The sequence below is a fragment of the Strongylocentrotus purpuratus genome, unplaced genomic scaffold (assembly GCF_000002235.5).
Source record: "Strongylocentrotus purpuratus isolate Spur 01 unplaced genomic scaffold, Spur_5.0 spur5_scaffold_17, whole genome shotgun sequence".
In the NCBI taxonomy this organism is placed as follows: domain Eukaryota; kingdom Metazoa; phylum Echinodermata; class Echinoidea; order Camarodonta; family Strongylocentrotidae; genus Strongylocentrotus; species Strongylocentrotus purpuratus.
The window spans coordinates 13,461,640-13,489,049 of NW_022145602.1; the positions used below are offsets into that span (position 1 = coordinate 13,461,640).

Consider the following 27,410-nt stretch of genomic DNA (forward strand, 5'->3'; position numbering starts at 1 on the left):
GTTCTGTTATAAGTAACATAATTATAACATCGATAAATGCGAGCGAGCAAAATTAAAGAAAAAGGGGCTCTTTTTACAGTCGCCTTGAATTAGGGGTGCATGTTATGGAGAAAGGAAAAGTAGCCACTTATCGAAGGGGAAATGGACAGTTATTAGAAAAGATCTTATTTACATTCAGGCCATATGTTAAGTGGCCTTTCTGGAAATGATTTCCTTTGATATAATATGTTGAACTTGTCAAGAAAGGTATACTCATAAAGATATATTTAAATAGGAAAAAAGAAAACAAAAAGATATTTTCTGTTAATATGCGCTAGGGGCACGAGAACACAATTTTACGATGGAGTTGGAACCCCTTTTTGTTGGTATTTCAGCAGTTTTGCCAGATTTGGGTAAGGGCCAGTTATTCATCATTGTGTTGTGCTGCCAGCTACGACAGGAAATCACTTGTAGCATTTGCCGTTGTTTTTGTATGAGATGCAGCTGATGGCCGACGTGACTGCAATGCGAGTGACACAGGCACAGAATTGGAAGACGGCCGAGACATGAATCATTCCGTGAGATAAGGAACAGGAAATGTGAGTTCCATGCAAATTGAGCATTCGATTTAAACTTGTAGATGATATTCCTTGTACATTATCTGTGTGGAAAGTCGTAGAAAAAATTGGAATGAGAAGGTATCAACGGTTAAGAGGTTTAGGCATGTTGAGAACGACAGACTCACACTCGCAGAATGCAGAGACAGATTTGCATTTGCATGAACGTAGGCCTACAAAAGAATTGCGCAATACAAGAAAGAATGACTCACTAAACTTGGCCTAGCTGTCACTGCACTGTCACTGACACTGCTATGCCAATGCAAGGCTGTCAACCCTCCCGCATTTGGAGGGAGTCTCACGCTAATTCTCCCGCAGTCCCACAACACAAGCTCGTAAAAGTCGTAGCGGGACGGGAGACGCCCGCTACCACGCCCTTCCTCCCGCTCTCCCGTAAACGATGAAGAATAGAATTTAGAAATTAGAATCTCCCGGCTAATGAAAAAACCTCAAACATAAATAAATTGAAAAGCGCTAGATCTAGTTCAGATTCGTTTAGAATCATATCCAGACTTTGAACTCTGGCGCGGAGATAGGCCTAGATCTACCCTAGAAGTTCATAGGCCTATAGGTATAGGTCTACCCCAAAATTAACTTGATCTTCAACAATCCCTGTCAATTGTTCAGATAATGGTCATGATTCAAAAGTCGATGAGTTTCTTACCTGTTTCGTGTAAATTTTCTTCTCTTTTTTGGGAGTATTTTTCCTAAAAACAAAGACAAATTATAAAAACTTGTGCACCTTAAAAAAAAAGAACCAATAAACTTTAGCGTTTGTTTCCATCGGGGTTCATTCGATAGCTGTTTAAAGATAAAGACCAATTAGTCTATGGTCATGCGATTGCATTGTGAAAGAAACGGGAATTCGATCAGAAAAGGTTGATCATCTAGCATAGATGTACTGCAAGGTTCTGGAATCATCAAAATGATAAGAAATTTGGCCCAGTCTTCATGAAGTTTCAAGCACTGTAAACAGAAAGATGTATATGGGACTACGCACACGTGCGTTTATCTCTCACACACCAACAATAGATAAACTAATTTACCAAATATATCAATTAGTAGGCGGTTTTCCAGCAAAATTGTTATCATCGGTTTTCCAGCAAAATTGTTATCATGTATTATTCAAAACATTCTTTCACATGATTGGTAATAAGAGCTTCCATTTCACTTTTTGAAATTGGGCCGTTTCCAATACTGGTCTTTAACTTTAATTAGGACTTACCAGCGTACCGTATCATATTCATATTCAAATTCTGTTTGCTCAAGGGTGAAGGGGGGGGGGGGGGAGTGTTGAGTAAAAATCTGATTTTATTCCCAATTTCCCTCCAAGTCCAAGCAGTTTTGTAAAGTTGACTGCCCTGTGCTAATGGCAATGCCAATAATTTGGCACTTTACATAGAGAGATGGGTAGGGTGTCAGAATGATTTTACAATTTTCCCTTTTGAAGTTTTGGATCGTTTTTCATCAATAGGTCTATGGTTGGATAATTGACAAAATCATTTAGGATACATGTACATGTACATCTCAAATTTCAAGACTAACCAATGTTTCTATGCCCACCAGAATCTAGGCAATATTCATCCAATTTTTATCCAATTTTTGTCAGAAGATGAAAAAAGACAGGTGCTAAGCTGCATGCGCTTCTTGAACACGAACGGCAAGCCCGACCTTCATTGTCTTCACTGTGCACCGTATGCGGCTCAGTTCGCCAATTCACAAACACACACACGCGTGATCTGAATGTACAAACGCAGTACTATTTGTACGATGGCTCAAACACAGGTAGCATGCTTCGCCTTGGTAGGGGGGGGGGGGGGAGGGTAAGAGTACATTTTTGTTTGGGGGGGGGGGGTATACGGTTTGGCAGGAGGTTTTTTCATAAACCAGAAGATTCTACATCGTTGGCAGGAGAGCGGGAGGAAGGCCTGGTGGAGGGAGTCTCCCACTACAAGCTTTTGGGGCGGCGGGAGAATGAGAGTGGTGGCGTGAGACTCCCTCCAAATGCGGGAGAGTTGACAGCCCTGTGCGACGTGAGCTACCGAGCATGAAATACATTTTATGCATGTGCAAATTTTTCGCACTGTCACCATGGATTTGGGCTGAGCAGAGTCATGTGTATGAGATCTGTAGATCTATAGGGAATCATTTAATGTCCAAGATTTCTGATTTGAAATGAAATCTGATATTGATATATCACTTACCTTAAAGGGAGTGTATCATGGCAAATACTGGTTAACGCCGTCTATGTTTTCTTTTAGACAACTGCACGTAAATCAATGGACTTGATTAACTGGGTCAGTGCGCGCTAGCGTTGGCGAAACAGCCCAAAGTTCTCCTCACGCTTCGGTTTCGCAAATGTTGCACGCACGCAAAAGCTGCGGTCGCGTCGTCAGTAGTCGTAATATACTCGATTTGCCCCGGGTAGGACCACGCCCCCACGGGAAAGACACATAGTCTCGTCATGATACACTCCCTTTAATTGGCACCCAGTTTGGGTTAGGGTTGTTCGCATGAATATTTATCTAATATTACTGTACATGGAATTAAGATTCATACATGTATGCAATTGCCCAAAAGACCATGTCCTAAAATAAAGAAAAAAGATTGAAAACGAAATTCATTTGATTTTCGTCTTTTTATGCGTGATCAATATTGTGCATCGATACACCCGCGCAGACATCAGCCCTCAAGCATGGTAAATATGGGGAAATTGCGGTGATGTACAAAGGTGATTTCAACGTGAGGAACATTTATTCGCTTCATTTCGCCAACATGTTGCAACTCAATCCAGAACAACAAAAGCTTCACAAAAATATCAATATAAATAGAGGATCATGAGCCTTACTATCATAATAATACAATAACCACCATAGAAGGCAGTGTACAAATTACATGGGGGCTCGGGCCACTTAGCCCCCAAAATGCAAAAAAAAAAGCCCCAAAAAGTCATAAAAGAGCCCTCCAAAAGTTGCATAGAGTTCAATGCAAAACAAATTAAAGAGTGTTGTTTTCATGCAAGCAAGCTTGAAAAGTTGCCCCCAAATTTTTAAAGTATTTTTTTTTCTGATAGAAGGGCAAAATGTTCATAAACAGTTACTAAACACACCCGCTGCTGTTTGATCATAAGTTGCAATGGCATTTTTCATTGACGGTTGAATATTTGTGCAGGGCTCTGATCAAGGGCACCTAAGTGTTACATATGAGGTGAATTTTAAAAGTCAATTATAGACTGTGGCAACATTATTTTTGTAATCTGCAAACATTATGCAACATATAGCTAAAAAATCAGACCTTAACAAATCGTCGTTAAGTTGCAATCAGTAGCTAAATATCACATCATCAAAAATGTAACGTACATAACTCAGTGTCCACTTCATGCTGATATTTCCCTTATAATTTTAATTTTTCTGACAAAGTACATTAGATGTTAAAACATACTGTACATATGTAAACAAAACTTAAAACCATTGCCATATCAATTTTTTTCTATTTAGTTATTAGAATATGGCCAAAACAAATGTGGACACCGAGTTATGTACAGTACATCTTATTCTCTACATGCTTTCTCTTTGCCTTATTGTCAGATATGGTTTTGCATTAGTCTAATAACGACTTCAATTGAAGGAATGATGTGTTTCCTGAATGAAACATAATTTGCAATGTGTAAATAGTTTGTAAACTACTGAAATGTAAGATTTCTGTACTTACAGTACATGTAATCGTACATAACTGTGGACACCAAAAGTAAGTAGTTCTACATTCAAATAATATTTAACTTTTTGTTCCTTAAATTCAATAAATGTTTGTTTAAATGAAAATACAGAAGGGTGCAATTCATGCTGTATGGAATAAATAAATTTATTTATGATAATTATTTCAAATTTTTGATTGGTAGTAACGTACATGTACATAACTCGGTGTCTTTTCATAATGGTGTCTTAGTTATGTACATGACATGAAAAAGTTCAAACTGCAATATTTTGTAATATTCTTCTCACCAAATCAGATGTGTGTACATGTCTTACCGGTATACATTTTTTACTACCTTACCATGACAAATAACTAAATATAGGTGGTCTTATTGGAAAAACAAAACATGGAATACGTACATAACTGTCACGTACATAACTCGGTGTCCACATTCATTGTTGATTAAATAACACATACAAGCTAAAATGCGGAATCCAATGTTATCAGTGCTCTTCATTCACCTATATACACCATAACATTGTCATTTTGAAAGTATACACTATGTTTTTGTAGAGATTCTGGTGCACTGGTTTGTACATAACTGCAGGACACCAAACATTTTCCATTTACAGACATCTAAATATTTTTAAAACCATGACCCAGAATGAGATGATCTGATTGGAAATCAAAGATAAAGTGAAACTAAACATTATAACATTGCAAGCTTGTAAATAAATCAATTATTTATACACCATTCTTCAGTTAGTTAGGTTTGAAATTTGCAGGACACCAAAGTTATGTACATATCACAAAACTTGTATCACATGTAAATAGAATAAGAAAGTAAAATAATAGGAATTAACTCAACAGAAATGTTAATTATTACATAGATTCTAAATCAAGATTAAAAAAAAATCATAAGTTTTGCATCCCATTAGTAAAAAATTTGGTAACCAATTAGTGCATGTTTTGAATGTAACATTAAAGTGCTGAAAATAGGCCTTTTTACATCATAAAATTGCTCTAAAATCTTTAATTTGAACTCAATGAAGCTGAAACCTTGTTTGGAGCTTCCCCCAATGGTACTTTCTAATATAAAAATGCTAATTTGTGTCTGGGTCTCATGGTTTTGGATAATTAAACAATTTCCCAGTGTTCAATCTAAGGGTACCCTTGATCTGAGCCATGCACATTTACATTGTACACCACAACAATTTGACCTTTCTTCAACTGCCGTGTATATTGATCAAAATCATTCAAAAGTAATGGTACAAATGAGATCTTGGTTGTAATGCTATGTTTTTCAAGGCTCATGAAATTCATAAGCAATTTTTAGACGTATTTGGAGTTTGACTAAAAACTGCATGTCCAGTATATGACTTTACTGATTATGTGTCATGTCCAACTCTTGTAAATGTCTCTCAGAATCACTATTAGTGGAATGAGAAAGGAAGTTTTATGGTGGGGGGTTGGGTGCCCAGACACCCAAACATAAAGCTTTCTCTTTTGCCTTTAGATTTAACTGAAAATATTCATCAAAAAGCACTAATCATCATGAATATTTGTCCTTTATAACATTTTCAAACATAAATCTTCGAAGATTTATGAATTATTCATTGTAAACTTCTTCAAATCACTGTTTTAAATCAACTGTCCGGATACACGACCTGTCCGGACGCAACGTCTGGGTATACAATATGTTTTCATATTGCTTAAGTTAAGGTCTATTTTTATTAAATGTGTTATTTCTGTTATTTTAGCGTTTTTTCATCTGTTGTTTGTTTACTTGCCATTTTCCTCTTCAGTTATTACTCTATATCGTGTTTATGTTTATGTTGATTGTTTAATCATGCTTTTATTTGTATATTCTCACAGGGCCCCATGGGAGACCAACTTATTTTTGAATGGGTTTACCCTGTTTTCTTTTAAATAAATAAACAAATGGAAAAAAAGAATACAATTATTAGTCTAAATTTTGCATATCTCCTCTCCACTCGATTAAATTATTAAATTGAAATCATAAGTAATCGATTATTAATCTTGTTCTCATCCAGCTTTTCCCCTGTAGATTAGAGCTCACTCTTGGGCTAAAACATACAACAGTTTGGAGACCGGCAAAAAGAGTGAACACAACCGCGTCCACCAACGGTCGGAAATTCAAGTCCTTCTTGCATGGCAGAAGGTCACTCGGAACACTGTTCAGCTTCGAGCGAGGGCGGTAGACTGGATGCGGCGGATGGTGGTTGGAGGAACATCCCTTGGCACCCCGGAAGGAGGTGAGTTTAAAGCCCCACTGCACTACTTATAGCTACTTGCGCCCTCTATAGCAAACAATGCCTAATCTGATCCTGTTGGTCCCCCATGATCCCCTTTTTTTAATGTTAATTGAGAGCTGATTTGATGAGATAACCACCTGTCAGTGACCTTGCAGGGTAGACTAATCCCCCCTGGCCAAACTAGTACAGATGGGCTTAAAAAGGCATGTTCATGCATGCTGGGATAAAATGCTTAGGTAAACTGCCAAGCCATACTGCAGGGTTTTTTTAGAGGGGGGAGGGGGGGGGGGAAGGAGAAGGAGTGTACTTGATGGATTGTTTCACCTGCCTGCTATTAAGAAAGCAAGTGTATACTTGTAAGCAAGCAGGGGACTGATGGCTTTGAATGTAAAGCCCTCTTCTAGTGACTGAGTTGTTTCTTCTTTACACCGGAGGAAAAAACGCTCTATGAATGAAGGAATATATACACGTTCATGCACATACATTGTACATGTACATGTAGATACAGTGGAACATGTTGCACAACTATTAAATAGGACGATTATCCGCTAAAACTATAACAAAATTGCTACATGAAACTTTCTCTAATTCTGGCTAATGGCTACATGTATCTTTGTGGGAAGAAACTTTTAACAGGAGAGGAAAATTGCATAAAAGCTACATGTACATGTATGTATAGTGTAAATGGGACAAATACGGTATTATTACCTGTACATTTTTGCGTTCTGAAACCTTTGCTAATGTGGACGATATGTTTTTTTTGCAGAAAGAAGCTTGCAAAAATTGTGAAAAATTCACTGCTGTGTCAGTTGTATTTCAATTATTTTGTAGCATTTTGCAGAATTCAAACCACTAGAAAATTTAAAGATTTTTTTTTTTACATGAGGATACTTGTGCATGAAATGATGAAAAATCTAGCAGAAGTCTTCGAAATGGAAGGGATATCACATAATATCTATATTTTATGATCTGTGTTTCAATAACGCACTTTGCGATGTCTTGTTTCTTTTCAACCGGCATCCATGCATGATTTAGTGATTTAGTCCGAGTGTACATGTAGGCCTCTCTCTCTTGTAAATCTACAGTATGTGAACAGGCATGTTCACATTGTAAAACACTTCAAGAAGATCAGCCAATAAAAGTGATTATCACTAATTAGATCGATTTCCTGAGAAAAATCATCAGGTACTTCCCTCTAATTTGTGGGAGAAGCACATAAACTTGTACCTCAGTTGTCAAAACTTGTATAGGGCATATTACTGGCCCTCTTCTGTTTTTTCTAGATATTGTTTTAATAATAGCGCTTAGTACGGCAGGAATGTCAGAGTTTCTAAGCGCTTTTACCCCGGTAATTACCCATTATTACCATCGTATTCTGGCTTGCCCGCACACAATGTATGCACTTTCTCCACTCCTTGGGGAGCATTCCAAAAAGCATCCCAACAAGCATACCACATAAACTTGTACCTCAGTTGTCAAAACTTGTATAGGGCATATTACTGGCCCTCTTCTGTTTTTTCTAGATATTGTTTTAATAATAGCGCTTAGTACGGCAGGAATGTCAGAGTTTCTAAGCGCTTTTACCCCGGTAATTACCCATTATTACCATCGTATTCTGGCTTGCCCGCACACAATGTATGCACTTTCTCCACTCCTTGGGGAGCATTCCAAAAAGCATCCCAACAAGCATACCACATTGGCTTTCGCATCCTACCGGGTACCCATTTAGCACCTGGGTGGAGAGTGGCGAATGTAGATTAATGTCTTGCCAAAGGACATTAGTGGCGCGGCGGGACTCGAACCCTGTACCTTGCGACCTGCAGTCGGGTGACTTATCCACTAGACCACGACACCTCTTCCATCACTGCATACACATTGAATTGCCCTTAAATCTATCAGTTTCTGACAGCGCCCTCTACAACCACCATCCTCATTTCTTCCTCTTTATTTTGTCAACAACATGTTGTCGACAAAGTTCCTCTGGTGAATCACCCGACCCCCATTCTTAATGTATCATTTCCTTTTCTCCCAGAGTCCCAAATCTCCTTATAGGATCTTGCCCAAGTTTCTTTATCATAGCATCCTTTTCTTTCCTTCTTGAATGTTCTGTAAATTGTATCCCTGGTACATGTTAACTACAGGTACGTGTACTACTTTGTCCTTTCTTCTCTGTTCTGATCGCCATCTAAGGCTGTCCATGTGTCAGTCCTTCTGTCAAGATTTTGAACTCTCTCTCTCTTTCCTTCTCTGTGGCAGTTTCTCTCTACAGCAGTCCTCATCCTCTCTTGCTCTCTAGCTCTCTCTCTCTCTTTCTCTCTCTGTCTCTCTCTTTCTGTCTGTCTCTCTGTCTCTCTCTGTGTGTGACTGTTTCTCTCTATAGCAGTCCCCCTCTCTCCCCCTCCTCTCTTGCACTCTCCCTTGTTCTCTCTCTGTCTCCCTCTCTGTCTTTGTCTCTCTGTCTCTGTCTGTGTGTCTCTCTGTCTGTATGCAGGGCTTAAATTAATCCAAGGCCACCGAGGCCATGGCCTTGGATGCCCCTTTGATTGGCCTCAATGCCCCTCTCATTGGCCTTGGAGATTTTTTGTGCCCTTTCCAATTCTTCCTATTTGTGCTGTAATATAGAAATGTGCCCTACAGAAAAGTGGCCTTGCCCTAAAAATATTGAAATTTAAGGCCTGTGTATGTCAGTCAGTATCTTTCTCTCTCCCTCTCTCTCTCTCCTCTCTACCTCTCCCTCTCTCTACCTCTCCCTCTCTCTCTCTCTCTCTCTCTCTCTTCTCTTCTCTCTTTCTCTACCTCTACCTCTCTCTGTTTCCTCTTCTGAGCCCAACTCTCCTTAATCATTGCACTTCCCCCCACTGATCCCCTGTCGGCCTGCATGTAAATCTTGCCTATAAACACTTACTCAGACTCAAAGTGCAGCTCAAATCTGATTAAGCCAAGATCTTCTGGCATTACCCCCACAACAACACTTCCGGATACAGCAAGTACTGCAACAGTTCTCCTGCAGCACATGCTCTTCCTTCGCATATACATGTAGTTTGTGACTCTCTTTCACTCGATGTTGTTTTTGATCCATGTTGTCTTGGTCTACAAGTATTTTGCTGTGTTTGTTGTGACGAAGGCATCCATAGTATGTAAGTTGACAAACTTCATTGAAAGAAATTTCACAGGTGCCGTAATTTCTGCTGTATTTTGTCATTTGTACTGTAGATTCTTGAGGGGTACGATTCAGTCATAAGATGTTTAAAGGCCCACTGCACTACTTGTAGCTACTTGCGCCCTCTATATAACAAACCATGCCTAATCGGTGACCATTGGTCCCCCATGATCCTCTTTATCTTATGTTAACTGAGAGCGGAGTTGATGAGATAACCACCTGTCCAGTCACCTTGCAGGGCGCTCTAATCCCTCCTGTAAACTATGGCAGATAAGCTTTAATATGTTTTGTTTTACAGATACTCATACAAGACATGTACATGTACCTGTTCATGTCAAGAAGCATCATGAGTAGTATTAAAGTTGTTGATTGAGGACAATGCACAAGTCTGTTGAGAGCCAGAAGGGCCATAACTTAACTGTGTTAAAGCTTATCAACACTAGTGTGGCTAGGAGGGATTAGACCACACAGCGAGGTCACTGACGAGTGGCTATCTCATCAACTTAGCTCTCAAATAACATAAGAAATAGAGGATCATGGGGGACCAACAGGCACCGATTGGGGAAGTTTTCTATATCTAGAGGGAGCAAGTAGCTTCAAGTACATGTAGGACAGTGGAGCTTTAAAGCACACATATGAGTTACATGTCCTATTGGCTCCAAACAGATGATGTTCACCCTACGGGCCTGCAGTATGGTTCACGAGCGCTAGATTTTTTGCCAGAAATGTTTGTCTAAAGGGGGCAAAAATTGTGAATGTTGTGTTTTCAATGCATTTAATGGCTAACATTCATGTACATGTACTGTACATGTAAATGTAGTAGTGTTGTTTATGAAAGTTACAATTTCGTCCAAACTAATTCCTGTTTTTACCCCTTAAAGGTAAAGACCAGTTATGGTCATGCGATTGCATTGTGAAAGAAACGTTGTGGAATCGATCAGAAAAGGTTGATCATCTAGCATCTACATGTAGCATCTGCAAGGTTCTGGAATCATCAAAATGATAAGAAATTTGGCCCATTCTTCGTAAAGTTACAAGCACTATACACAGAAAGATGTATATGGGACTACCCTATATCTCTCACAGACCATGAGAGAAACAAATTTACCAAATATATGAATTAGTAGGCAGTTTCCCGGCAAAATTTTTATCATCATGTATTAGTCAAAACATATTCTTTCACATGATTGGTAATGAGAGCTTCCATTTCATTTTTTGAAATTGGGGCGTTTCCAATACTGGTCTTTACCTTTAAAACTGTCTAGCATAATGCCAAGGCCCTACATGTATGCTTTTATGTGAAATATACAATTACATGAATGTGTACTATTATTTGTGTGTACATGTACATGTACATGTACACAGTATGTGCAGTGTACAATACAACAAAGATCAATCAATCTTTTGATTTTACTTCATAAATTATTAGGGGAACTTACATGTACATGTACATATTTTGTACCCTTCGTACATGTACAATGTACATGTACATTGTACTAATGCGTGTTTTTGTAGGTCTTCTTTTATTTCTTAAGAAAAATTTACTAACTTACTCTCTAGGTAAATAAATGAATTGGCTTTAGAGAGCTTTAAAATATGAATATATCGATATTACAATAGGAAATCCAAAAGTGTGTTGTAGTTGAGTGGTCTAATCACTTTTCTGGATATGCAAAGGTCGTTGGTTCAATCCCGGGAAAGGCTCTTCTGTTCGTGAGCAAGGCATTTTTATCTACATTGCTCCTCTCCACCCAGAAGTTAGATGAATATTCGGTAGGATGCGTCAATGTGGTTGGATTAGATTATAAGAAACACAATTAAGAGCCGTGGTGTGTGTGTGTGTTTGTGTAATGGGTTTTTACAGACGTGTATAAAAAAAATAAATAAAAAAAACCAATCAGATATGATTTTTTACGTCTGGGGATTGACCTTTAAACGTCACCATTCGAAAGACGTGACTCAGTTTCGAACCTGCGTCCACGGCTGAATCAGTTTGTAACTTCCACTGTTGGCTGGATTACAGGCGCAGGCCACAACGCCTAGTAAAACAACGCCAAGTAATACAACGCCAAGTAATACAACACCAAGTAATACAAAGCCAAGTAATACAATGCCAAGTAAAACAACGGCCAGTAATACAAAATAAATCTTTTACACTCCTTGTTTTTTCTTGTACTTACAGGAGCTCCTATCCGCAAGTAGGAGGGCGCTCTTCATCTATGATGACCAGTGACACCGATTCGGCAAACTCTCGAGCCCAACCTGTCGAAGTTCGTTCAAACCGCGACGATTCCCCAACACACTCGTGCCTCAAATCGCCTTCGTCGTCCTCTTCCAATGCCGCTCGGATAATGACATCGACGACATCGACGCCGCCGCAGACGACGATCACCACCTCCACCGCCGCCCGCGCAGCTGCCCCGACTTCCTCGGCCGCAAACGAGGCACGGAGAGTCCCGCCTTCCGACGTTGCCTCGACGACCATCACGATTACAACCATGAGCAACTGTACGAACCCCAGGAATCGACGAACTGCATGTGAGCACGGTATATGTCATTTCATGAAGATCCACGAATGCTCCATACTAATTACTAAATGTTTGTGATGTTTGATATCAAGAAATATGGCTTCTCTAGATTTTCTCCCCTTCTTCCCAATAACATCTGTACATTTTTCTTTTAAACGGAGGGGGAGGGGGGGGGGGGGGTGGGGTGGCAATTTGAAACTGTATGGTTTATCATCAAAGGTAATAGTACAGTGTTGGTAAGCCTTCAGAAACTTTTCTTTGATTTTAGGTGATAAGTACAGGTAGGAAGATATTAAAGCTGCTGTGAAGTTATTTCCTCCTTAAGTAAAATATTGAACAAATAAAAAGTAGAAAATATTTTACATACCATCCTCAGAAGTGAATTCTAAAAAAGGCTACCTAGACTAAACACGTATGTAAAACCTAAGACGACTGTGTGTTTATGCTACAGTTAACAGACACGCTGTTCCTAAGTGAAACACTGAGATTAATAAGGGAGTGTTTAGTCCTTGTCTAGGATCCCTTGCAGACAATCACACTACATTTCGCCAAAAATAATGGATAGAATACCAAGTGATCTTTTACATATATATTTTAATAGAAGAACAACGTAGGAGAAAAACATGGAGGACAACACAAGGCTATATTGAACAGTTTCCTTCCAATTTCCTGTTTGCTACCAAAACTGTACACGAGCTTTAACTTTTACTGGCTTTGGTCAACTAAAAGATCAGACAGGACTGCCATGTGCAGTCGACTTCTGTCACATGTACATTATGCGCCACACAATCATGGAGTCCCGGGTTTGAATACAAGTCAAATAAAGAGTTAATTGCTTTCTAAATATAAAGTTTACATGCTCGTTAAAAAATTGCAATGCCTCCATTTTTTTCAATAGGGACTTTTAGATTTGCACGTCGACATAGTGTACTGCTATGTGTGACGTCCTTTTAAGGCACTGCCATTGTCTTAAGAGGATGTCACACGTAGCAGTCCACTATGTCAACGTGCAAATTTAAAAGTCCCTATTTCAAGCAATGAAAGATGGGCAAAAACAAGCCTCCCAGGCTCAGCAATGCATGAATAACAAAATAATCAAAAACCAAAAGCATCTAAATAGAGAATTCTATCAGTATTCATCCGGAATGATGAAAAGCATTTCCATAGTCATAACAAAGGTCTTTTCCCCAAAAAAAAATTCATGTAAATGTACATACCATCTGGAATGTGCTTGGGTCATTGAATGCAAGTTTTCTCTCACACTTAACACTATTTTGACATTTTGAGTGAATTGTTGAATTCTGATTGCAGAAGATTTAATTTTAAGCTGCAAGTGATGATTAATATCGGTTGACATGATTAAGTAAGTCGGCCGTTTGCATGCATTTGGCCAGTTCCATGTTCTCTGGTTTTCTTTTGAGAGTCAAAGATCTTGAACTATGATTATCCCGCCCCACCCCCCCCCCCCCCCACTCAGTGCTATTTAGGGTACGCACATGCTTGTTCCCTCTTTTTGAAAGCACCCCCTATCTGAGGACTGCCAACATTTCCGAACCCCCCTTTCGCTGTCTTTTCGCGGGCTTTTCCTGCCTTGGAGATCCCCCTAAATCATGAAAAATGCTCAATGTACCCCCCTAAATTCGGAATAATATTTCAGGAGTCCAAAGAGATGAGAGAAAAAAAGAAAAAATCCCCTTTTTAAAGAAAAGTTAATACACCCCTTTTTTTACGATTCTCGGGCCGGACTTTATCGCACAAAAAGTTCCCCTTTACCGGACATTTTGGTAACACGCATGGGGTCCGTCCATTCTCGGAGTGGGGGGCCGGGTGATAATCACCCTTAATGCATGTTGGCATCTCGAAGGATGAATTCCACTTGCTGTTGCTAAAATTACAATGAGAGCAAATATTTGATCATTTTGATTGCTAATAAGTCTTCTTGCTTTATGGTTTTGTTGTTTTTGTTGTGCTTGTATTTGTGTTGCTATTGAAACATGCATAAAATTGAGCTTGTGTATTCACGTGAAATCAAGAGTTCTTGCACATCTATTTTGATACAGGTTGAGAAAATATTCTAATGTTGGAAAGAAAAGTTTACTATAAAGGGTATGAAGGTTAACAATGTATGTTTAGGTACCTCCTCAAAATGACATGGATGCAGAAGTCAACACACTAGAATTTTTATTGTAGGATCAAGCAACTTTTTGTTTTCTTCCACTCTGTTGTACAGGCATGTTGTATTGAACTATTTAGTTTTGTGAACAAACTTGAGATCTTAGTATTGCATACATGTACAATGTACATGTTCCTGTCGGTGGGCTATTGAAAGAAATTGCATGTTAAAACTTATAAAAGCTTCATAGATTTGCTCATTACATGAATTTAAATTATTTAATATTGTCGTTGATTAAATTTTAGGAAGGGGAAGTTGTCATTTGTTAATTGGATGTCGCCTTCTGAAGTTCTCATTTGACAGAGTTCTCTCTCTCTTCTCCCCCTTTCTCTCTCCTTCCTCTTCTCTCCTTGCTTTTCTATCTCTCTCTCTCTCTCTCTCTCTCTCCCCCCTCTCTCACTCTCACTTCCCCTTCCCCCTTTCTCTTTCTCTCCCCTCCTCATCTCTCTCCCCTCCCTTCACCCATTTCTCCCTCTCTCCACCCATTTCTCCCTATCCCTCCTTATCTCCCTATTCTCTCCCTTTCTCCACCCCTTCTCTCCCTCCCTCTCCTTCTCTCCCTATTCTCTCTCCTTTCTCTTCCCTCCTCTCTCTCTCCCTCCCTCTCTCTGTCTCCCACCTTCCCTCCTCTCCCTCTATCCTCCCCCTCCCTCCTCTCTCTCTCCAACCTCCCCTCCCTATGTTCTCCCTTTCTCTTTCCTTCCTTCTCCCTCCTTCCCTTCCCTCTCCCTCCTTCCCTTCCCTCTCCCTCCTTCCCTTCCCTCTCCCTCCTTCCCTTCCCCTCTCTCTCCTTCCCTCTTTCCCACCTTCCCTCCTCTCTCTCTATCCTCCCCCTCCCTCCTCTCTCTCTCCTCTCTCTCTCCAACCTCCCCTCCCTATGTTCTCCCTTTCTCTTTCCTTCCTTCTCCCTCCTTCCCTTCCCTCTCCCTCCTTCCCTTCCCTTCCCTCTCCCTCCTTCCCTTCCCCTCTCTCTCCTTCCCTCTTTCCCACCTTCCCTCTTCTCTCTCTATCCTCCCCCTCCCTCCTCTCTCTATCCTCCCCCTCCCTCCTCTCTCTCTCTCTCCCTCCCTCTCTCTCTCTCCCTCCCTCTCTCTCTCCAACCTCCCCTCCCTATGTTCTCCCTTTCTCTTTCCTTCCCTCTCCCTCCTTCCCTCTGTCTCCCCTCCCACCTCTCTTTCCATCCTACCCCCTCCTCTCTCCCTCTCTCTCCATCTCCCTCTCTCACAGGTATGGCAAGAAACCATGTAGGAGCACTTGGTCAGTTCAAGCTAGCTGACCGAGTAACCTTGATTGTAGAGAACACTAGATTTGTAGTAGACCCGTCGCTCTTCATTGCTCAACCAAATACCATGCTAGGAAGGTAAGATCTGAAGTTTTCAATCCTTCTCTTTCTCTCATTTAATCCATTACGCAGAGCTGCCAACCATAATGTTTTTGCCGGAATAACTCTTTTTTTTTTTCCGTCCTAATTATGGTAGTACGTTTTTTCTTCATAATTTTTTAATTTTTTTAATTTTTTAAAATTTTTGTTTAAATAAATTTATTTTGTTACATACCGCACGTCAAACAACTGCCCTAAAATGTTGATTTGATCACAAATTCAATAGAAAACTAAGCTTAAAACATACTTGAAAACATACTTGAAAAAAATGAAATGCCGATAATACCAAAATAACCACACAAAAATACCTGCTTGTATGGAAAAAAAACAGCATGAGGAATGGACATTTCTGCATTGGCAGTGGTTGTAAGTTTCGTTTTAATGAATTCCTTTTTTTTTGCCATTGTGGTTCCTTTTTTTGGTCGCACAAGGTTGGCAGCTCTGATTACGACAACTTATTCTATTATTCCATAATCTAAAATGTATGAAGTATACATAGCAGATGATATTTTTGTGCCCATGGAGGATAATTTACTTGATAAATTTTTCTTGTGAACCCGAAAACTCTTGGATCTCTAGTGTGCCGTGCTCCATTTGATGCTGAATAGAAAGGATCTTCTCAGATATATATATATATATATATATTTTGCCATTCATGCATTTTTACGGATATACCACTGAGGTTCTTGTAAACTGTAACACCCGTACAGATATGACGCGGCAAAACCGCTGCATTTTTTAAAAATGATGATTTAAAGTGTAATATGCTCCACATTTCTGTACCCTGTAAAACTGTGTGTACTCCGCCATATCTAAACGAGACTCTAGGCATTTCGAATTGGAACTTTCGCCAGAACATCTTTACCGGTAATTACATGTATACATGTACATGTATATACAGGTGTATAACCCATCCAGGAAAGAATCTTCTAAATGGTACGATGAAAAGCTTCTCCAGTTTGCAACATTTTTGTTGTAAATTCATTAGCATATTTGAAATATCTTTTAATTTTTGAATAACTGTTACATACTGCAGACATGAATTACTGATATTGCATTTAACTGCTTTATACATTACCATGTCAAAATGTTGATAAGTAGCTTTGAAGAGTATCTTTGATATCATCCTTCGACTATTTCTCCCCCTCCTCTCCTCATATCTCTCTCCTGCCTCCTCTCTTTCTCCTCTCTCTCCCCTCTCTCCTCTCTGTCTGTCTGTCTCTCTCTCTCTCTCTCCCCTCCCCCTCTCTCTCTCTCTTCTCTCTCCCCCTTTCTCCCTCTCTCCTTATCTCCCCTATTCTCTTCCTTTCTCTTTCCTTCTCTCTCTCTCTCCCTCCCTGTCTGTCTCCCACCCTCCCTCCTCTCTCTCCGCCCCCCCCCCCCTCTCTCCCTTTCTCTCAATCCACAGAATGTTTAGCAATGGAGTAGACCATACGATGACCAGGCCTAACGATAAAGGAGAATATGAAGTAGCGCATGGCATATCGGCAGAGATCTTCTCATCCATTCTAGTAAGCCTTTGAAGACATTGATGGGTTAAATTGCAAAGAAAGAAAAAAAGAAACTATTCTATAAAGTCCACCTGCACTTGTTTAGCCAGGAGGGATAAGCCCTCAATGCATGGTCACTGACATATGGTTATCTCATCAAATCAGCTCTCAATTAACATAACAAAAAAAAGGGACTATGGGGGACCAACAGTCACCAATTAGGCACTGTTTGCTCTAGAGGGTGCAAGTAGCTACAAGTAGTGCAGTGAGGCTTTAATATATCATTTCATTTTTGAATGCCAATGTTGTTTTGTTCAGGTTACTCCTCCACTCTTGGTCGAGTGGTTTAAGCACTTGACTTGAAATTCAAAGTCGGTGGTTTGATCCCCGGCACGGCCCTCATGTCTTTTGGCAAGACATTAATCTACATTTGCCACTCCATACCCAGGAGAGAAATGGGAACCTGTATGATGACAAAAGCCTTTGTGTTAGTAATTGCCATATGACCTTACGGTGATCAAATGGTAGAAATACTCCCCAAGGAGTGGAGATGTTGTATATTGTGTGTAAATGAACCTGATGACTGGGGTGATATTTGTAAAGTGCTTTAGATATAAATCTAGATTATTATTATTCCTCGCGTTGACAGACTGCTCTTGTCTTATGCCTGACTTTGTTCTTTTCTTTCCCAGGACTTCTACAAAGTTGGCTGTATTCGTTGTCCCCCAAGTGTGTCTATTCAGGATCTGAGAGAGGCGTGTGATTATCTCCTTATACCTTTTACAGAGGATACCATTAAGTGCAAAAATTTACGTAAGTACATGCAATCAGAAAATTCACGGTCATCATCATTTTACAAGTAGAAAGTATTGGTGAGTGGAAACTCACATTAATGCCATCTCCTAACACTTTCATCCCAGTTTGAAGTGCCTCAAAAAAGTAAATATATGTGAGTGACCGAGTTCACCATACTCCTCTTCCCCAATAGACTGTAGTGTTATAAAAACTGTTAGGAAAACAGAAAATTTGATTTCGAATTCCAATCATTAATATCTTGATAATCAAACAGGCGATCGGCTTGTAAAAGTCATGCGGTTCCTGACTGACTGACCTAAAGGTTTATAATTATCATGGCAGCATGAGATAAATGCAGGATTTTGTTTCAGAATCTGAGACAATGTTACTGAGTCACTGTAATGCACACATTTAATAGTTTCAGGTCGTTATCCTTCTTTCATGCCTTATTGCAGGATGCCTACTACATGAGATTTCAAATGACGGTGCCAGACAAGAGTTTGAGAAGCACTTGGAAGCAGCATTGCTACCAGAGATGGTCAACTGCGCCCAGGTAGGTGGTGCAAGGCAGGGAACACTAACTAGCCCCCTGGGGGTGTTTCACAAAGATTCTAAGTCAAACTTAACTCTAAGTTGGACTTAACAATTATGGAAAGCTGTTAGCATCTATGAAAATATTTTGTAAAAGTTATTTTAAGAGGCATAAAATGTTGATTCAAATCATTCATATTTTCTATTATCATGGGAGATTTCATGTTCTTGAAGAATTTATGAAGAGTCTAAAATACTTGAATTGATGCTTTTGAATATAATTTACTTTAAGGCTACAAATGGCTTTCCAGAATTTTAGCTCCTCCTTAGAGTTGAGATCAACTTGGGATCTTTGTGAAACACTCCCCAGAACCCCATATTAAAGCAGTTATTCGCAATTTATTTGAGATTGATATCAATAGCAACTATGAACATGAGAGATAGAAGGCTGCAAGTTTGTGTTTGATTAGAAAGAGAACTTGCGATTGATTTGGATCAAGCGCAACTCTTTTTAAGGCGGGCCCCAGGCCAATTACCTTTTAATTAAGTTATAGTAGTTATTCCAACTTATGTGAGATTGATATCAATAGCAACTATGAACATGAGAGATAGAAGGCTGCAAATTTGTGTTTGATTAGAGAGAGAACTTGCGATTGATTTGGATCAAGCGCAACTCTTTTTAAGGCGGGCCCCAGGCCAATTACCTTTTAATTAAGTTATAGTAGTTATTCCAACTTATATGAGATTGATATCAATAGCAAATATGATCATAAGAGAAAGAAGACTGCAAATTCGTGTTTGATAAGAGGGTAATAGTTTATCTGTAAAGCGCTTAGTAGAGATGCCAACTTTGATAATAAGAGTGAAATACGATCATAAAATCTTAAAATACGATTTTTCTTCTTCTTTTTTGTTTGTTTTTGTTTTTAAACCCATAAAAACAGCGGAAACGCATAGATACATGTACAAGTAAACCCTGCAACCCCAACAAAAATTTGCTTTACAATTTTCTCATTAAATTTTAATGAAAGAGCAAACATTTTTCTGAAATTTTACCGGACTGTAGGCCGACAGGCCAGTGGTAGTGTCGAGTTTTCGTGAAAATCTGATTTTTCTCTCCAAAATCTGATATTTCTTTGTAGGATACACAGTCTGTGTTTTTGTGTCAAGAGGTTTGCATCTCTGGCTTAGAGACGTTGTATCAAAGGCACACTGCCATACTTGTAGCTACTTGCTCCCTCTATATAGAAAACTTCCCCAATCGGTGCCTGTTGGTCCCCCATGATCCTCTTTTTCTTATGTTAAATGAGAGCTGAGTTAATGAGATAGCCACCTGTCACAGTGACCTCGATGGCTCTCTGTGTGGTCTAATCCCTTCTGGCCCAGTAGTGGTGACGGTCTTTAAGCGCCATATAAGCGGAATATTATTATTACTTTCACAATCTATGTGTGTGTAATAGAAAGGAGAAAGGGAATGCCACATTGTGATCTTACTGGAGGACGACGTGGTAGAGTGGGATCCAGACTACCCTCCAGCGATGGGCGAAGAGAACTGCCAGGTCATCTACAGCACCTCCCTCTACAGGTTCTTCAAGTACATTGAGAACCGGGACGTGGCCAAGTCGGTACTCAAGGATAGGGGTCTGAAGAAGATTAGACTAGGCATAGAAGGTAAGTAAGATCTCTCCAGCTTTATTAAATGCAGAGCTTATATGCTAATATTCTTGAAATGAGTCTGAAGATGAACTGCCCGGTCATCTACAGCACCTCCCTCTACAGGTTCTTCAAGTACATTGAGAACCGGGACGTGGCCAAGTCGGTACTCAAGGATAGGGGTCTGAAGAAGATTAGACTAGGCATAGAAGGTAAGGTTTCTCTAAGATCTCTCAAGCTTGTGTGTGTAATTGGGTTTTTACAGACGTGTATCGATCAGATATGATTATTTATTATCTCCAGCTTGATTAAATGCAGAGCTTATATGCCAATATTTTTTTTAATGAGTCTGAAGATGACAAGACTAGGCATAGAAGGTAAGGTTTCTCTAATATCTCTTAAGCTTCATTAAATGCAGAGCTTATATGCCAATATGCTGGAAAATGAGTTTGAAGGTGACAAGACTAGGCATAGAAGTTATGGTTTGTCAGTAAATTTCCCAAACACTTTTTGGATTTTCCTAACCGTTTTTCCATGAAAATAAGACATAAGACAGGCTTTTAAAAATCTTTCAACACTTGAATGTCTGGAATGGTATAAACTCGGTATATAGAGCCTGTTCATTGCTTTATGACGATTAATGTTCATCTAAAATGTAATTAAACTGTAATAATATGGTTGGGAGAATTAAGGAATTGATCAGATCAGTTTTTCCCCATTTTTATCGTTAGTAATATTGAAGTCACTAGCTTTAATAGCACCATTTTCTCTCATCTGTAAAATGTTACAAAGTCCCTTTAAGAGATGAAATTGTGAATGATAAAATCTTTATGTTGTATAGCTCCTTCTCAAGTTTGATATTACTTTTGCTTCAAAACAATGTTTCTTGACTAAAATCGACCGATTTTCTATTCCAATTTGAAATTATAATCCAATCCTGTTGAAAATATTACCAAATTTTGTTTTAAAATCTTTATGTTGTAGAACTCCTTCTCAAGTTTGATATTACTCTTGCTTCAAAACAATGTTTCTTGACTAAAATCGACCGATTTTCTATTCCAATTTGAAATCATAATCCAATCCTGTTGAAAGTATTACCAAAATTTGTTTTACCTGTAAAAATTTATTTTAAGTTCATCATTGTGTGTCTAAAAAAAGACCAGTCATGCAATGATCAATGACATTTTCATTGCTGTGGCTATCTTCAGGTTTTTCTACAAACTGTTGTTACAACTGTATGTGGTTAGATTAAAGAAAGAATTTTCAAAATGTTACCATTTTTGTGTCCTAACCCATCAGGTTATCCAACCTACAAGGAGAAGATCAAGCAGAGACCAGGAGGAAAACCAGAAGGTAAATATAGATTTAATGATAATGATTAGCGAAATGTGGTTTTTAAGAAGAATGATAAAAATCCCTTGGACTGACAAAGTTATTAATTTAAGAAATTCTGAGAAGAGCTGGAGTACAAAGGAAAATGATACATGAGATGTTGATTTGGCAGTTGAAGTTCATGGGTCGCATTACACGTGAAAAAGGCATAGAGAATCTTGCTTTGACAGGGAAAATTGTGGGAAAGAGGAGTAGGGGTAGAAAGAGGATACTTTGGATGGAAATTCTGCAGAAATTGTTGGAAGAGAGAGGAGTGAAAGAACTGGGAGTGGTACTAATAGAGAAGGCTAGAAGCCGAGGGTTGTGGAGCAGCATGATCACCAAAGTCAATCGATATGGCACTTTATAGAGAGAGAGAGAGAGAAAATGAAAAATTATGAGATTTGTAAGGCATCTTATCCACTTTAAATCAAATGCTTAACCCTATTTAGCCTGGGGGGAGGGGGGACTTTAGAAGCCCCCCCCCCCCTCGACATTTTTTGCGATAATTTTTTAACGCAAGAAAATCTTGCACTGAAAGTTGTTTGACTTTTTTCTTTCGAGTCTTGCACATCTTTTGAAAGAAATTTTTCGAAAATTGGACCTATCATTACAAAGTCACATGTCCTTTTGTCTTTGTCAGCCCGAAAATCGCTCATTTTTGTGATTTGTGTACAAAACATATGGAAATCTCATTTTTAAAAAAGAGATAAAACATTGGTTATTTGGTCTTGTTTATAGTTAAGTTGTTTATTTTGGGGTCAAAATAGTTGAATTATAATTGGAAATGAAGTAAAACAACAAAAACAATACATAAGTTAAAAAAACAAAAAATACATAAGAAATTATCAAAACAATAGATAACATAAGGAGTAACCCTGTTTTTTTATTTTTTGTGTTGCACTATTATTCCAAATGGTCTAAAAAGTATATGTAGTGAGAAAGAATGCTTAAATATGAATAATGTCTGATTTATGGGCAAAAATGTGAATTTTATGACCTTACTTGCATAAATTACCATAAATATGCAAATGAGTGAATTTTTCAAAAAATTGAAATTACCATAGTATTCTATACACTTCACTTGACATGTATGCAAATTTTCGCGGTGATCGGGCGTTTCACGGCCGAGATCATAGGGGGGCCTTAGATTGTTTGGCAGATATCATTTATTTGTACACGTCTTGTTTTGGGGCTGATTCTATGAGAATTAACATTACTCGGCTGTTGTACATATTTCAATGAAATTATCAGGGAAATTTGTACTAGACTTGAAACATAGTACCAGTATGTTAAAGATACTATGTCCCTTTTCCAGCCAACATCAAATTCTGTAGAACTTTGTAGGAATTATGAATATATCATGTATGTCCTATCTGTGAAATTCAAACGTTAGCAGTGTCCTCATATTCAAATTATGCAAGGAAACCCGTTTACTTGCTAGACTTTACTGTCAGACACTATTGAGTGACTGACTGGCTTTTTCTTCTTCTTTGTTAATAACATACATAACATAAATTACTATTAAGATTTGTTTATTACAAATGTAACTATGTTTTTGTATACATTTTACATTGTATTCGTTATAATGTATTGTTTTTCGTTGGAAATGAAAAAATAAAAATGAAATGAAAATCGAATATCCAGGGTAATCATTGAAGAAGCTCTGTATGTTATGTTGATATGTATTTCCATGTATTTTGGCAGTGATCTACAACTATGTCCAGAGGCCTTTCCTGCGCATGTCTTGGGAGAAGGAGGAACACAAGAGCAGACACGTCGACTTCCAGTGCGTCCGGAGCCGCTCCATCCCCAATCTTGCCTCCCTCGGCGGTGGCGTGGACGTCCCAGTCAACCCGGAACTTGCAGGGGGTCCGCCCGAGGGGGCCGCCATGCTGCTCCAGCACCATATTCCCGAGCCAGACCAGGACCAAGACGGCTAACCAGTCCAGGTCCTGATCAGATCGAAAGGTAGACTGAAGACCGAGAATTCTCAACCTTCCTCACTTGTCAACGCTGCAAGTGAATGCTCTTGGTATTGTTCTTAATACTGGCAAAGCAACGTTGCTCGAGGAGAGAACTTGATTTTGTTGAACTTACTAGTAACACGTGCTGCATGCATGGATTTTCGAGCCATCTTTATCATTGAAGCATGTTGTAGGGAAATGGTGAAGGGTTGAATCATAAGGACTATGAGCATATCTACCGGTTCAAGCTCAACCTTCATCACCCCACTCTGAATCTGCAGTGAGAAGCTCTTTTTAATGTCTTTCAGTGATACTCATCATTGATTGAGAAAACACTAACCCGCGAGAGCAACTCAAGTTGAAATATTACCAAGTGTTTTGCTACTTTAAATTGGGTTGAGGTGACTGTTGTACAGATTTGGTGATGATTATTCATATATTAAAAGTGCCAAGGGGAGTTCGACTCCACCATTTATTGTGTATGTTTTAACTGTAACCAGAAATGCACAAAGTAGCTAATCTGTGATAGCGTCACTATAGATGCATAGTGTCATTTTCGAGGGCATAGTATGGTTCTCCTCTTTCAATCTAAAAGGTACATGGGGAATCGTATGATATTTATTTCAAAATTTGAAGGACAAAAAATGTTATACAACCTGAAATCCAGATAGTTGGGGATAGACAGGAAAGTCTTTTGTCGTTTAAACGATTTACTTTTTCATTTTTTATAACCAAATCCTCCCTACCCCCCCCCCCTCCCCCTTTCCACAATATTAAAAAACATTTTAAAAAATGAAGCCACAACAAAACATAACAAAATAAGACAAAACAAATGCAAAACAAAAACACAACAATTAATATTTTATGGTGAAATACTCACAGGGAGCTCATTTGGTCTAATTTTCCTTTTCAGATAAATCTTGGGAGGAACATAATCTTTTGTTGTTGAGTTTAATTTATTCGTATTCCTGAGTTAAAGCTTTACCCGAGCCACACTATGCTTTAATATTGAAATGGTGTCTTCTTTATGGCATTTGAATTTGTAGCGAAAAACAATTAAGATATATTTATTTGGAAATATAATAATAATAATAATAGTGGGTTCTTGTATAGCGCTCATGTCTGTCATACGTGACACTCCTGGCTTTAGCATAGCTGCCATACGGCGCTCTAGCATTTCAAGGAATGTACATTATGCTAGAGAAGTGAGAATTTCAAGGATTACTAGAAATTGACTTTGGGATAGTATTTCCTTAGATCCATTTTTGCGTTTTTGTTTAAATATCGTTCAAGATTGGCGCTTATCATCCGAGCATAAACGCACAGTCCAGTGATTTAAAAAATGGAGAGTTTTTTATATGAAGAATTCACATGTACATGTACTTTTTGAGAGCCAGAAGAGAATACATGTTATATAAAAGCAGACATCATGCAGTAATGGTCCTTTCAGTAATTGTTTTTGCTCTGATTTTCGTGCTCTTTGAGGGAGCAACAAAATCTAACATAGTGTGCGAGTTGAAGGGAGAGTTATATATATTTATTTACAAGTCCATTTCTACACCATATTTGTTCATCAACTCTAATGTTCAAGAAGAAAGAGGAGGATTGTTCATGTTTATGTTTATCCAATTGTATTAATCTTAACATTTCCGGTCTTTGTATGTTGTTCAATTTATGTTTTATGCCCTTAATAGAAGAGAGAGAGAAAGAGAGAGCCATTTAATCCTGTTTAGACTTTCTCCTTTATAACAACAAAAGAATGGAAAAGGGCCGCTATTTTGAAAGTGATTTTGAAAGTACTCCCATATAATAATAAAAATAATCTTTTAAAGTCCACTCCAGATTTTATTAAGTTCAACCGAAAATGGAAATTCTTTTTACCTAATTGATCGTGGGCCCGGCAGCCACTGAGCAGCGCCAGATCGACGTTGCTCTATCCCTCATTGTTGAACGCCAAACAAGGTAGCAGCAACTTCCGTCTTTTAACATCTTTTGGTATGACGCGGACGGGGTTCGAACCCACGACCTCCCGGTTGTGAGGCGGACGCTCTGTGTTAGGTCCCAAACTTTCTCGGCAGTTATTCCAGGTCAAAATTTATCATACGTTAAAACCCCCTACTATTTTTAAGTTTAAACATAGAGCTGTGCATACAGGTACAATAAATTTCAAACCAAAACATTAGTGTGGAGCATAGCATATAAAGAGGGATAGTTCTCTCTCATAGATAGATCCATAGAAATTGTACTTCATGAAATGCCTGACCAATCGGAAGTAAATTCCAATGACGCAACTTTCTATCTCAAGGAGCTATGGTGTGGAGCCCTGCCATAAGTAATGTATACATGGTATTATGTCATTATTCCTTCTGTCGACCCCAATACCTCTACTCCTGCACTCGGCAATCATTGTACATGTATCACATCAATGACCGCTTACTTGTTAACCATTGAGTAGTATCAAGTTGTGAGGAACATTTCGAGTATTGCTCAAATGTTATAGGACATGTATACCTTTTTTTCTTACTTTGTGCTTAAGGAACTTCCATAAAATTCTTTATTTACCCTGATAATATTCTCATCATATTATGTAGATTAACCTGTGGTACTTCTGAAATAAGGCATTGTGATTGGGATGATCTTAAAGGGGAAAGTTTTTTTTGTATCTGTCTCTCCTATTTGTCCAGTTTATTCAAAGATTTGTATTCAATATGCTGTTATCTTGTTAAAATTGTATCATGCCCCAGAAGCATTTTGAATTATAGCTGATTTGCTGCGTTCCCCTCGTTCAATGTAATCCTGTGTCCTAACATTTTGTCAGATCACTTTGTCATCACCAAATTAAAAAACAAAACAACAATATAAACTGGTTCCTCAGATTTTGCTTCAAACTTTTTCTTGATGAGATTGATTTAATTTTACCAGCAGCATCACAATCAATAGTATTCATGTTATTTCCATTTTTCTTTTAATTTGTCTGTGATACATTGTTGAATCCAGAGTAAATGCTTCTCTTTTACTATAAATTGATTATCTACAGAGCTTCCCAATCTATTGTCACAACCAATGTACATTAATTAATAGTTTACATAACTGAATAAGTATTCATGATATTTTGAATGTTTCTGTTATGTTGAAAATATTGTTCTAATTCTAGTATTGCAAAATTATGCCTAGTAGTATGTTAAAATTATGTTTACTTGCTTTCTTTTCTTGAATTACTTTATAGATATGTGCCCACAATTACACCATTTTCTTAGAATTGCGGCAGGGGTGTCAATTTTGACAGACATGGCGAATTACAAATGTTAACTGCTTTTAATATTGAAATAAACCCCATACAAAACAAGCGTATCTTAAGATAATATATATCTAATATCTAATAAGACAATTTCTATATCCATTCTTAAGGCTGGTTCAGATATGGCGCAGTAAAAAGCCGCCACAGTTTTTTTGCTTGTAAAATGAATGGGAACTGCGTGCAACAAAGGACTTGGGCATATTCACCGAGCGGTAAATTATAAGATCTAAAACTGCGAAGCCTATACACATATGTCAATAAATTAGAAAGCAGTTTAAATGTTCATTCGGATTACAGTGTTTAACTCCACCCTGTATTCATTATGTCATATGTACATGTATGTTGTAACCCATTTTTGCTAGTTAGCATGTACGAATAGACAAGATTTGGCTGAATTATTTTGTTTTGGTCGTTGTATGGAACAAATGTTCCTATAAATGTCAATCACAATTAATCTGTACCTACATTGCAATCGATAGCAAGCGTACAGGTGTATCT

The 27,410-nt window shown here is 38.5% G+C and overlaps 1 protein-coding gene across 4 annotated transcripts; it reads left to right on the forward strand.

The window, feature by feature from the left end:
* Window positions 1-450: 450 nt before the first annotated feature.
* LOC576172 (BTB/POZ domain-containing protein KCTD20) lies at window positions 451-24,381 on the forward strand. 4 transcript variants are annotated; one of them, XM_011672499.2, is made up of 11 exons: window positions 451-578; window positions 6,344-6,565; window positions 11,908-12,272; window positions 15,654-15,786; window positions 17,216-17,318; window positions 17,990-18,110; window positions 18,548-18,645; window positions 20,084-20,217; window positions 20,412-20,488; window positions 21,576-21,629; window positions 23,355-24,381. In XM_011672499.2, exons 2-11 carry the CDS (start codon window positions 6,462-6,464, stop codon window positions 23,588-23,590), a joined length of 1,425 nt encoding a protein of 474 aa, XP_011670801.2. In that variant the 5' UTR covers window positions 451-578; window positions 6,344-6,461; the 3' UTR covers window positions 23,591-24,381. The 4 variants fall into 4 exon arrangements, with proteins under 4 accessions (XP_011670801.2, XP_030843615.1, XP_030843614.1 ...); XM_030987755.1 differs by having other exon boundaries at window positions 11,908-12,263; XM_030987754.1 differs by lacking the exon at window positions 20,412-20,488 and having other exon boundaries at window positions 20,084-20,294.
* Window positions 24,382-27,410: the final 3,029 nt, after the last annotated feature.